The 13437-nt window shown below is 40.4% G+C and overlaps 1 protein-coding gene across 1 annotated transcript; it reads left to right on the forward strand.

Moving 5' to 3' along the window:
* The first annotated feature begins 495 nt into the window (after nt 1-495).
* polq (polymerase (DNA directed), theta) lies at nt 496-13417 on the forward strand. The gene is given in 35 exon segments (XM_079552744.1): nt 496-580; nt 671-749; nt 818-1239; nt 1306-1538; nt 1625-1801; nt 1877-2007; nt 2077-2233; nt 2301-2482; nt 2485-2691; nt 2775-2916; nt 3366-3509; nt 3583-3795; nt 3866-4008; nt 4092-4275; nt 4718-4860; nt 4950-5143; nt 5374-5498; nt 5869-6112; nt 6438-7677; nt 7844-9131; nt 9749-9880; nt 9955-10157; nt 10245-10452; nt 10523-10716; nt 10791-10916; nt 10999-11173; nt 11245-11368; nt 11457-11554; nt 11621-11703; nt 11779-11880; nt 11970-12081; nt 12613-12737; nt 12810-12945; nt 13024-13127; nt 13215-13417. Coding segments are annotated over 35 exon segments (7740 nt in total). The 5' UTR covers nt 496-524; the 3' UTR covers nt 13329-13417.
* The last annotated feature ends 20 nt before the right edge of the window (nt 13418-13437 follow it).

Below are 13437 nucleotides of genomic sequence, written 5' to 3' on the forward strand. Positions count from 1 at the left end.
AACATGCACGAATCAATGTATGTACAATGTCAATTATGTTAAAAAAAATAAAAATAAAAAAATAAAAAAAGGAGAAAAATAGCAGGTTGGTACTTGGTTATTTGTTTTGCTGAGTTGCCTTATTTACTGTACATTATAACTTTTTTTTAGAACCAGTAATTCACACAAAACGTTTTATATTTTTCTTATTAGCGGCACTTTTGTTTGTGTGGAACGATTTCTCTCACGAGCTGCTTTCTGAGAAACACTGGGGGCGGGGCTTCGTCTGGCGGATATTTTCAACTCAAGCCCAGCGCTGCTCAATGACATGTTTAGATTTATACACTGGGTTTATATTGATATGGTTTATTTAGAGGACCGCGTTCTTTCTTTTCTTCGTTGTAAACAAATCTTCATGTGATGTTCGGCTTAAGTTTGGTAGTTGTTAAACATGACAGCTTTGTGTTAGTAAATACAACGGTGTCTCAGTGATAACCAGTGTGTTTATTTTTGATCACTCGTTGATCCTTAACAACTCTCTTATAATGAGCCCCAAAAAGAAAAACTACATGGGACAGCACCACATCAAGAAAATACGGAGGTATGTTTTGAGACAAAAAAACTTTTCTTTTTTTTTTTTCCTGTAGTTGATTCCATAACTTAAACTCTTTGGCTTACCCACTGCTATTAGGTCTGATGATCCCATGGACAACTGCATTGAGGCAGGCAATGGTAACAAACTTGGCACCACAAGCGAAGACAGCGTCAAAGTGTGTGTTATATATTTTTAAACTGCACTTTGTTGTCCTTGTCCTCAATGTCATAAACTCTGTTGTAGGGGCCAGGACAATCCACATTAGCTCTTGATGAAGAGCTTTTGCAGGTGCTTAATGCTGCGGAAGTAACTAAATCATCAACCATTGTACATTCTGATAATCTATCTTCTAATATAATATTAAAAGACAATTTGAGTAATTCAGGGATCAAAAAGGCAGTAATAAGATGTGACACTGTTAGCAAGATGTGTGCTGCTCAGACAGACAGACGCGCATCCACAAAAAGTACTAACATCCCAAAGAGTGTCTGTGATAAAGTAAGAGATAATCAGAGACCTGGGTGGAGAGACGACTGCAAAGATCTTGCTCAGCGGCTGCTTTTCAGTGAAGATGGAGAGGAATCAGAGCACAATCCCCCACCAATGTCAAGCTGCACTGCAAGAAAGGATGACAACATTGTGCAGCGAAAGAACATCACTACTAAGTAAGCTTTGCTAAATCTAATTAATTATTGTGTTGCATCTGATTTACAAATACTATCTAATTGCAGTTTGCAAAGTCGCTCCTCCAGAAGACAGAGTCCACCTCAGTGTGTGGTTAAAGACAATAGTGGAGCTCACCATAATGCTTCCAGAGACTACATATTATTTAGTCCTACACAGTTGGCAGAGGCTCGGAAGAAAGCCCAACTACAGCAATCATTACAGAATAAATCTGCATCAGTGCTTACAGTTCCCACAGGATTAGATACCAGCGTGTTGAATAACACTTCACTCCAACCAAGTTTGTTGATCACCATATTGAGTATTCTACTGCATATTATGTTATATAGCATTGCATACGGATCTCTCTGTGTTTGTTGATTTCAGGCACTGCAATAGGTGCTCCCTCAGAGCAGGCAGAGAAGCTGTTGTTGTCTAGTTGGGGTTTACCCAAACCTGTTCTGGATCGCTACCACAAACTTGGAGTTAGTCACATGTTTGAATGGCAGGCTCAGTGTCTAGCAGTTGGCCAGGTGCTGCATGGAGGAAACCTAGTTTATTCTGGTAAGATGACCAATTACTGTAATTTATGAACATTATTTACCATCTTTCCTTTTTTCTAATTTTTTTCTCATAAAGCCCCTACTAGTGCTGGAAAAACTCTAGTATCAGAACTACTCATGCTAAAGCGTGTTCTTGAGACAAAAAGAAAAGCCCTTTTTATTTTGCCATTTGTCTCTGTGGCCAAAGAAAAGATGCATTATCTTCAGGTAAGAATACTTAGGGGCTAATACAAAGTAAAGTGTCAACAGTTATGTGTTTATTTCTTGTGGTTAAAGAGTGTGTTTGAAGAAGTGGGCATTCGTGTAGAAGGATACATGGGTAGCATCTCTGCTTCAGGAGGATTCTCAGCTTTGGATGTGGCTGTTTGTACCATAGAGAAGGCTAATTCTCTCATCAACAAACTAATTGAGGAAAATAGTATGGATCTATTAGGTAATTGTGATGATCAACTACACTTTTTCTAAAATTGGTTAGTAGAACATTTAATCTTTTTTTCTAGGTATGGTGGTGGTTGACGAGTTGCATATGGTTGGAGATTCTGGAAGGGGTTACCTGCTAGAACTTCTCTTAACAAAAATTCAGTATATTTCACAAAAACGGAACATAACAGGGTTTGTTAAATACAAGTTATACTTTCTGCATGGTAGATTGTCCATAAACCATCTGGATAATTGTTTTGATGTTCAAGGTCACTTTCGGACGGTGTACAGATTGTTGGCATGAGTGCCACTTTGCCAAACCTATCCCTTTTGGCCAAATGGCTTGGAGCCGAGCTTTATCAAACTGACTATCGGCCTGTACCACTGCAGGAGCATCTTAAGATTGGATGCAATATTTATGACAACAGCCTTTCTGTGGTTCGCCAGTTTACTCCTGCTTTGAAAATTAAGGTATGATACTAAGCTTTGAACCTAAACATGATGCAAGGAATCAGAACTGTGTCCTTTTTAGCGAACTGTCTTGTCTATTAAAGGGTGATGACGACCATATTGTAAGCCTCTGTTATGAAACTGTGAGAGAGGGCCACTCTGTTTTGCTGTTCTGCCCTTCAAAGAATTGGTGTGAGAAACTGGCAGATGGCATTGCTCGAGAGTTTTATAATCTCCGACATAAAAGTATGTGGTGTATTACAGTTATGAATTATCTTAACATTCCATTCCATTAAAGGCACCATACCTGATTTTATTTCTGATCATGGAACACATTTTTTGTGTCCTCCATTGATACTGAACACTACCTCTAATCAAAAAGAATTTGTATTAATTTCATGAATTTGCAGGCTAGTTTTCTAGCATTTGAAAGTGATCCTGCAAATTGTGAAATGTGCCTTTAAAAACATCCCTGTTAAGAATTAAGATGTTACAAATGTGTTAGGAATGAGGACCACAGCTATTATTATGATTTAGTGGCTTCCTTTTTACGTGTTTGTTAAAAAGTGAAAACAAAAATCTGGTATAGGGCCTTTAAGAAGGCTAATATTAGTTCATGTATCAATGTAAAATAAATTGTATTGCATAATACCAATGTTGAAATAAAATGACTGTCATCATCTTCCTTTTAAAAGCTCACACTGAACCTGAACCTCAGCCTGTGACTCTGGATATGGAGGGTCTGGAAGATGTTGTTGCTCAGCTGAAACGAACTCCTGCTGGCTTGGACCCTACACTCCAGCGCACTGTGCCTTGGGGAGTTGGTTTTCATCATGCAGGTGAAACAAAAACACATCAACTCACCAATTGAACTTATCAAAGTATTACAAAATGGCTTAACAAATCTTGTAGGCCTCACTTTTGATGAGCGAGACATTTTAGAAGGAGCATTTCGTCAATGCGCAGTAAGGGTTCTGGCTGCTACTTCTACACTGTCCTCTGGGGTGAATCTCCCTGCCAGAAGGGTCATCATACGAACCCCTACGTTCAATGGACACCTATTGGACCCACTGACATATAAACAGATGGCTGGGAGAGCTGGAAGGAAAGGAGTGGACACTACAGGTAATGCTGAATTATATTGAATACAATTGCTTTGGGGATTATTTGGATTTCATATTTACCCCATTTCCAGGTGAGAGTGTATTGGTGTGTAAAGAAGCAGAGCGACAGAAAGGAATCACTCTTCTCAAAGGTGATCTTCAGCCAATAAGCAGCTGCCTGGTTAGGAGGGAAGGAGAGGGCGTCACTACCAGTATGCTGCGGGCCATCCTAGAGGTACAGGAGTAAAGTAACAGCAATATGAAATAGATACTGTACCCTAACCCTAAAACACACACAAAACACATGTTTCGTTCTAGATCATTGTTGGAGGTGTTGCCAGCAAACCGCAAGATGTCCGTGTGTATGCTTCATGCACGCTGCTGGCTGCCAGCTTGAAATGTGAGGGGAGACAGACAAATGCAGAGACCAATAAAGGGGCAATCGAGGCCTCTGTCGAATGGCTCATGGAGAATGAATTCATTAATATCCAGAAAGAAGAAGGTGTTCACAACACGTATTCTAAGATTAACATACAAATTTATTTTAGTAATCAGTTGAGCCCGACCCATATGTAACAGCCAATGTTTTAGTATTGCTGATACAGATTAAAATAACCAACATTTTGCAAGTTTGAATGAAAATGCTTGTGAATGGCAACGACTTCCGTATGCAGCTTTCTACGTTTGTGATTGCACATTGCCATTGTGGGTAGCATACATTTCAACATAACCATAGCCTTTAACACTGTTTGTTGTTAATGTTTTAGCAAAAGAGATCAAAAGCTGATGTTGATTTTGAAATAAAGTAAAAGTATAAAGTTATAGGCATTTCTAACCTTCTGGCTATTGATTCAGCATCACTCTCTTAAATTCTATATGGGTTGGGCTCTAGTAACTAGCATTAGATGTTTGAACACTTACAGTTGCATTGTTTTTGTTCTCAGAGGAGCAGTACCATCCCACTCAGCTTGGTGTTGCCACTCTGTCTTCATCACTCTCACCTCCAGAGGCTTTGGGAATATTTGCGGATCTCCAGCGAGCCATGAAAGGCTTCGTGCTGGAAAACGACCTGCATATTTTGTATTTGGTACACATTCAATATTTTTTTGTCTTACTAAATCAGCAAGTCTGCTACCAAAGTTGATGTGACACAGCTGTATCTTAATTTTTCAACAGATCACTCCATTGTATGCAGAATGGACTACTATTGACTGGTATCAGTTTTTCTGTCTGTGGGAGCAACTGTCATCGTCAATGAAAAGAGTAGCTGAGCTGGTGGGCATCCAGGAAGGATTTCTTGCACGGTCTGTTAGTGGAAAGCTTGTTGCCAAAACAGAAAAACAGCACAGGCAGATGGCTATACACAAAAGGTAACATCTTCTTACATTATTTGGAGATTAAACCTTTTATGTCGTACCCAGTGGCTGTAGCTGTAGTACTGTATGTATAGCACTAGTATGTACTTTTGAATCTACAATATAGTAAAGATTGAGGTAATAATATATTTGATTGTATCTCATTTATCAAGCTTATTTATCGTTTTTAATCCACTTCTATCTACTTTTTATACGTTCACATTTAAAACAATGCCTGTTTTTAGGTTTTTTACCACCCTTGTTCTGCATGATCTCGTGAATGAGGTTCCCCTAGGAACAGTTGCAAAGAAATACAACTGCAATCGTGGGCAGTTGCAGTCTCTACAACAGTCTGCTTCCACATATGCAGGTACAAAAATACAAAGAAATATCTATGAATAATATTCTTTTATGAGAATACCATTCATATTAAGTGCTTAAATCTCATATGAACAAGGCTATCTGCCTTTGCTCTGCCCGATCCCGTCAGATCTCGGAAGCTAAGCAAGAAGGGCCTGGTTGGAACTGGGTGGGTGGGTGGGTGGTAGTTGGAGGGGCCACATTGGCAGCCTCGCTTCCATCAGTCTTCCCCAGGGCAGCTGTGGCTATATATGTAGCTCATTACCACCAGTAAATGAATAATGCACAAAATTGTAAAGCGACTATGAGCCTCTGGAAAAGCGACAACATTGAAGTGAATAACATCATTGAAGTTAATTATAGCCATCTACCTTTTTCAGGCATGGTAACAGTTTTTTGCAAGCGTCTGGGTTGGCACAACTTGGAGCTGCTCCTGTCTCAGTACCAGACCCGGCTTACCTTCGGAGTCCAGAGGGAGTTGGTCGACTTGGTCCGAGTTTCACTGTTAAATGCAACCAGAGCCAGAGCGCTTTATGCACAAGGTCTCTGTACAGTGGCTGAGCTGGCCAGGGCCACTGTAGCTGATGTAGAGAAAGCACTGAGGAACGCGGTTCCCTTTAAGAGGTATGTACACAATTTGCCTATTACATGTTGAGGCTGAATAACTAAGGAATGTACTGTGTGTGCCCTGTGAATGGAACTGGCCGTCTTTTCTGTGCTGTACTGTATGTAACTATGTTTGTCTAATTAAGCAAGCAGCTGTGTGAGCGCAAGTTAGTTAGTCTAGTTACAGTTGGTGTATTTAAGAGTTGAATCACTCTTACATACAAATTATCACGACAAACAGCAGTACCTGTAAAAACATTTTGGTTAATACAATTTAGACATTGAGCAATGTTTGAAAGTGTGTTTTTGATTTGATAAAAGCTCTTGTCTTTTGTGCTCATAGCTCTAAGCGTGCAGTGGATGAGAGCGAGTTTGATGCTGCTGAGAGAAGAAGTTTGCGGTGCGTCTGGGTGGCCGGTGGTCGGGCCTTGACCGAACAGGAGGCTGCTGTAGAGATCATCTCGGAGGCGCAGGTGCTTCTTCAGGAAGACCTGGCACAGTTAGGAGTTCAGTGGGACCCTTCACTACATCCTCCCGTGGCTCCTAGAAACCACGAGGACAGCACCAACTCTTCTGACAGTTCCTCTGAATCATTAATGGGCTCGCACGACATACATGTGAAGAACACTAAAGGACGCACTCATCATGAACAACGTATTGCAGTAAATAGTAATCCTCCTGCGGAGACCAATGGAGAGGATAATAGTGGGAAAACATCTGCAACAGAAGAAACTGTAAAACGTGTAACTACAAGTTTAATTAGGACTGTCGAAAACAAAAATGAAATTCTCCCCGTGTTAGAAAAAGAGAAAAACGCATCCATGCCAAAGATGGAACATATACTTGAAAGAAGCTTAACGCAAGAATTATCTGAAATTGTGTCAAGTCCGTCACTTCAAGCTTTGCCGAAAGTTATTCAGCCGCCGTCTTCACCTATGCTCCCACCTTGCTTTAGACCATTAGGGTCCAGATCCACACAAAGTGATGAACCCAGAAGAAATGGACAGTCACTTCCTCAACCAGGTGGACTCAGGCATTCTATGGTGCTCAGTAAGGTTCTCAATTCAATACAAACCAATGAAAAGTATCCGGAGGAATCAAACAATGCTGTTACAGATCCAAGGACTCCAGACAATGTTGCTCAAGATTCCGAGCTAGAAAAAGCAAATGTAAACTTGCAAAATTCTGTAATCCTTGAATCGCCCGGATCAGTTCCCCTCTTCTCTCCAGAGGCAAAACGACAACGACTAGCAAGTGAGGAGATGGAGAAGCTTTCATCCCCAGAGCTGTGTCAAGGTCAAGGAGAAGAGGTGAAATTTGAACACGAGAGCTTCGGCGAGAGCTTTGAGCTTGACAGTCAAACTGAGAGAATCATGGCACAGCAGAGCCTCCAACACCGGGCTGAGAACAACAACCATGGTGCCACGGTGGCTGAAGGAGAAAAGGCAGAAGAAAATTCAGTCAAAGTTGTGGAGGGAGGAAATGAAGTAGAAATGGGAGTCAATACAGACCAAGCAGAAGCCAGGTTTCATATTTCCCTCACGGATAGTCAAATGGAACTCATCCTTGATACCAGTGATCAGGTTAGTACAAGTATTAGCTTCAGGGAATACTGGCCTTTAAAATGGCAATCCACAGAAATAATGTATGTTTCAAAATTGTGGTCTGCAAGCCCAAAAAGTAGTAGAGTATGAAATGTAAATGACGCATCAAAAATTGGAATTAACCATCTGCATTTTCCCCCCACAGATCGGTCCTGCAAACAATGTGGCTGATGATCAAATAGATGGAAATTTTGTTGAAGATTTTAATTCAAGTACAAACCAGCCGACTTCAGACAGTCCTAACAGAAGCAGTAGTTTCATATTTGACAGTTTGTATGATAGCTTACTTTTGGCAGGCCTGAGCCCAAATAATGGCTCCAACAAATCAGATGACGAAGGGACAAAAGCAGATCAACACGGGCGCCCACTACTATCAACACTGGAGCAAAGGTGCAGCGTGCTTTCGGCCAATCAGGAAGCTGAAAGGCAGGAAGCAGTCCAATGGGGTGAATCTTCTTTCAATCTTTCTGAATGGGGAGACTCATTATTTGTTGGTGAGCATTTCCTGGAAAGGCAGAGCCAAATTCGACAGAATGAAAATGCAAAGACACATAATGCTGATAAAGCTTCTGATGTGCCACAAGACACATTTTCAAATGTTAGACAAGGAAGTGAGACAAAAGAAGATCATGTTGGGCAAGGGCAGGGAAAAAGTAATGTGGAAGTTGATACTTTGTCAGAACAATGTCTCCAACAGAAATCTGGTAATGTTTTCTGCAGCCCTGGAGTCCAAGAGATCTTTGACCGCTGGCCTAGTATGACGGAACAGGCTTGGCAAAACACAAGAACTACTCATACAAGCACTGCACATACAGTGTATTGTGCCAAAATCACTCAAGATCCTAAAATTGCATCCAAGCCTGTCTCACACAGACGAGACAATGCTGTTGACCTGGTTCCTCCTACTCAGCAAACGGCACCGGTCACACCAAGAGTCAAACTGACAACTTCTTCAGTGCAGTCCCCCCGTACTGCTCAGCCACTCAATCAGTCGACTCCCACAAATTCACTTCCTATCAAAACTAGAGTTATGAAATGCCCCATGTCTGAAACAGAATCCGCTGCAAAACCTAAATCAATCCTAAATCTGAATCAAGAGGCAAAGACAGCGCCAAAGCCTGTTGCTACTTCAAATACTGGACCTCAGGACAGTGCTGCATCATCGTCTGTTCAACCAAGGCCTCTCTCGGACCTGGAAAACCCAGAGATTGGCGAAGGATTTAGCTTGCAGTTATCACAGGATGTTAGCCCCACTTTGAGTAACCGCAGCGGAACATTCTCCATTATTGATGTGGCAAGTGACAGGCATCTCTTTAATACCTTCATGAATGAGTGGAAAACGAAAGGACGATACTCTTTAGCTTTGGCCTGTGAGAAGAGGGCAGACAGACTGGAACAGCTTGAAATGGGGATAGGAGCTAAGCACAAGAAAGGTGAGACCTGTGGTAAGGCTTTCAGTAAGTTTGTATTGGGGCTGGGCTTGTAATTACTAATAATGTCAAATTAAAGGAATAGGCCACTGTTTTTAAATACTGAGATATGTTCTTACCTTAGCTTAGACGAGTTAATGCATAGCTGTCTGGTCTTTATGAATGCCCTCAGTCACGTAAACAGAGCACAGACGGTGTTAACATATAGCCTCTCCTCTTCTCATCTATGGCTCCAAACAGGAGTGAAGTTGGAAGCGCCCAAGCTCTTCCACGTTTTCCCTATTTAAATATGGTTACATGAGCCTTTACACGATCCAAGTATAGTCACACAAAATTAAACATGTCGAGCTTGGTCGCTTCTAACTTCTCTCCAGTTTGGGGCCATAGAGGAGAGGACGAGAGGCTACATGTTAACACCGTCTGTGCTCTGTTTACGTGACTGAGGGCACTCATAAAGACCAGACAGCTATGCATTAACTCGTCTTTGCTAAGGTAAGAACATATCTCAGTGGCCTATTCCTTTAATATCAGATCTGTTGGTTTTACACTTTTGTTTTTCAACTTATTTATATTCTTGCTAACTGACATGTACCTCTGATCTTTCTGTGCACCGACTGCAGTTCCTCAGAAGCCTTACAGGATTGATGGTTTTCCAGTCAGAAACAATGAAAGGCATGTGCTGATTGGGCTGTCTGTCTGCTGGGGGGCAAGAGATGCTTTCTACATATCATTCCAGAAAGAGCAGAGCCAAGGTGACAACATGAATCAGAGCAATGCAAATCCTTGTGTTGCACTTATCTTTTATTATTATTTTATTTATTTTCAGGCCTCAGTTCAAGTTTGGCTCCTCCTGCTCTGGATGAGACATTGACCATCAACGAAAGACTGGAGCAAGTGAAGTTGTGTTTAGAAAAAGCACCCAATGGTTCAAGGAGAACTAATGTAATTGTGTATGATGTCATTGAGGTGTATAAGACCCTTGTTCTGAGTTGTGGCGTTAGCTTGGAGATGAACTGTGAAGATCCCAAGGTGAGCACATTTCAAGTGCAATACAATGTTTGTGGGAAATCCATATTGAGCAAATATTTAGTTGTTCACCAACAAGTTTGGCTCCAGGTTGCATGTTGGCTGATTGACCCAGGGAGTGAGGAAAGAATTCTCCACAACATGGTCACAGTCTATTGCCCTGAAGAGCTCCATCTGTTGGAAGGACTGGGGAGTGCACACGCATACTGTCCCCGTGTCAGGGCAGCCACTGAGAGTGTGCTTCTTTATGCTGTCATGAGCCACCTAACTGGGTTGCTAGAGAAAGATGGCCTGCTTGGTATGTGCACACAAATCAATCAATGCATATTTTATTTTCACAAATGTATATTTTTTCTTTATTTTACCAGACTTTTTCACAAGGGTAGAAATGCCATCTCAAGTGTGTCTGTCTTTGTTGGAGTTAAACGGAGTGGGCTTCAGTGTGGAAGAATGCGAGAGACAAAAACATGTCATGCAAGCCAAACTCGCAGTTCTCGAGTCTCAGGCATACAATCTGGCTGGACATAGTTTCTCCTTAACAAGCATCGATGATATTGCACAGGTTAGACAAACGAGCATATTTTATTCTACCCTGATAATGTCAAATATGGATGTATTTACTGTATGTACTTTTAGGTGTTGTTTTTTGAACTACACCTGCCTCCTAATGGTGATATTGGGGGCTCAAAAACCAAGAAGACTCTTGGCTACACCAGAAGAGGGGGCAAAGTGCGAGTTGGGAAACAGTTTAGCACTACCAAAGTACTATCAATTTCAGCTTACCAATATCTGAAAAAAACCCTAATAAAAACAGATTTTGAAGTTAGATTATTTTTTTTCCCAGGATGTTTTGGAGAAATTGCGCACTCTGCATCCTTTACCTGGAATCATTCTTGAATGGAGAAGAATCACAAATGCCTTGACCAAAGTGGTGTTTCCACTGCAAAGAGAGAAACTGTATCATTCTTGTCTTGATATGGACAGGATATATCCCATTGCACAAACGCATACAGCTACTGGTAAAAATCACTCATTATCCAAATGTAGCATTTGTAACTGATGGTTTTACTAACAGTTGTTCCTCTTTTAGGTAGGGTGAGCTTCACTGAGCCAAACATACAGAATGTTCCAAAAGATTTTGAGATTCACGTGCCCACAGTTGTGGATGAAAGCCCTCCTTCACAAGAGAAATACCACTTAATCACCAAATCAGGGTAAGCGAAGCATTTGATCATACAATGACAAATATATCAAGAATTTAATAAATGTAATGATGCTGATAACTCCTCTACTAATTAGAAGGAAAAAAAGGCGCTCTGTTGCATCCCCTGCTCCAGCAAATGCTGACAAAGGCCCTGCATTTTCAGTCAGCATGAGACATGCTTTTGTGGCTTTTACAGGTAAAAACATATTCCGGATCTTTGGTAACTTTGAAAATCCTTTTACTAATATATATTTTACTGTAGGTGGAATTATATTAGCAGCTGATTATTCCCAGTTAGAGTTGAGAGTTTTGGCTCACCTTTCAAAAGATAAGCGACTTCTTCAGGTTGGTTAGATACTTGTAAAACTCATAATAAAATGAATAAACATGGGCATAAGCAGTTAATTTTGTGGCTGGCAGGTACTTAATGGAGGGGCAGATGTTTTTCGCTGTATTGCAGCCGAATGGAAAAGTGTTGATCCTGAAAGTGTAAATGACAATTTGAGACAACAAGCAAAACAGGTAAAAACAATAATACACTTTGGAACTTATGTGACATGTAAATAAACCTCCACCAGTATTAAGTCAGATACCATTCTCTCTAATTACAGATTTGCTATGGCATTATTTATGGAATGGGAGCCAAGTCTTTAGGGGAGCAAATGGGAGTGGAAGAGGATGATGCAGCTTGCTACATCGAGAGCTTTAAAGCCAGATACAAAGGTATACTAATTAGGGATGGGCGCAAAAAGTATCAATACTAATTTGCATATGTGAAAAGAAGGTGTGGCAGGTATTTTAAACATAAAAGCACGATTTACATGATTTACATTTGTTCTGAGACAAAACAGTCCACAGCAGCAGAGTATTGAACTAAGCCAGTCATATCAATCTGGTTTAGATTCTGTTTGTCATTAAAGTATTAATTTTAAACTTTGTTTATGTATTTAATTTCACATTAACATTGTTTAATTTAAACAATAAAAAAACTGTTTAAATGTTAATTAAAGTAATATAATTTTAATTTCCCTATTAATAATATAAAATAATCAATTTAAAAATGTATATTGCTTGAAATACATTCACCCATATAAAATGACCATCGGTATCGGTATTAAGAAAAATTACCCCAAAAGTATCGGTATCGTATCGATTCCAAAAAATATGGTATCGCCCATCCCCAATGCTAATGTGTAGAATAAACTATATGTACATCTAAAATGATCCTTATCCAATACTTGTACTTGATTTCAGGGATCCATGCCTTTCTTAAAGAGACAGTGAAAAACTGTGTTAAGAATGGTTATGTTCAAACTCTGATGGGCCGCAGGAGGTACCTGCCTGGAATCACAAACACTAATGTGCACGTCAAAGCACATGTATGGTAGTTTTAAATTTATAGTTTGTTTTGTGCCTTCATCATATTTTCACCGTGTTCCCTTATTTTTCAGGCTGAGCGACAGGCGGTTAACACAACTGTCCAGGGTTCAGCAGCAGACATTGTAAAACTTGCCACTGTCAACATTCAGAAGCAACTACGGAAAACATACCCGACTGCTCCAATTTCCCACCAGCACACACCTTTAGGTAACAGAATAGTAATCCCTTGCTCTAATATTTTCAATCAAGTAGCTCTTACTTCATCCTTTCAATTCAAATGTCCAGACAAACTGCAACGCAGGAGTACTCCTCATTGGCGAGGCGCCTATTTTATTCTACAGCTTCACGATGAACTCATCTATGAAACCTCAGAGGAAAACCTCATACAGGTGAGGGATTCTGCATTCTGGATCTGGATAGATTCATTTTGGAATCACATTCTTAAAGCATTTGGTCATGTTTTTCACCTTTTTCAGGTTGCTCACATAGTCAAGAGAGAGATGGAGGCAGCAGTAAAGCTTTATGTAAAACTGAAGGCAAAAGTCAAAGTGGGACCAAGTTGGGGCAATTTGCAAGATTTAGATATCTAATTTATACATCTGTGTGTTGTAAATAAGATGCAAACCTTGATTTTTTTAAAGATTCACTGAACATGAAATGTATCTACTTCAACCAAACCATGGACTGTAAAATATTTAA

The sequence above is a fragment of the Gobius niger genome (assembly GCF_951799975.1).
Source record: "Gobius niger genome assembly, chromosome: 3".
In the NCBI taxonomy this organism is placed as follows: Eukaryota; Metazoa; Chordata; class Actinopteri; order Gobiiformes; family Gobiidae; genus Gobius; species Gobius niger.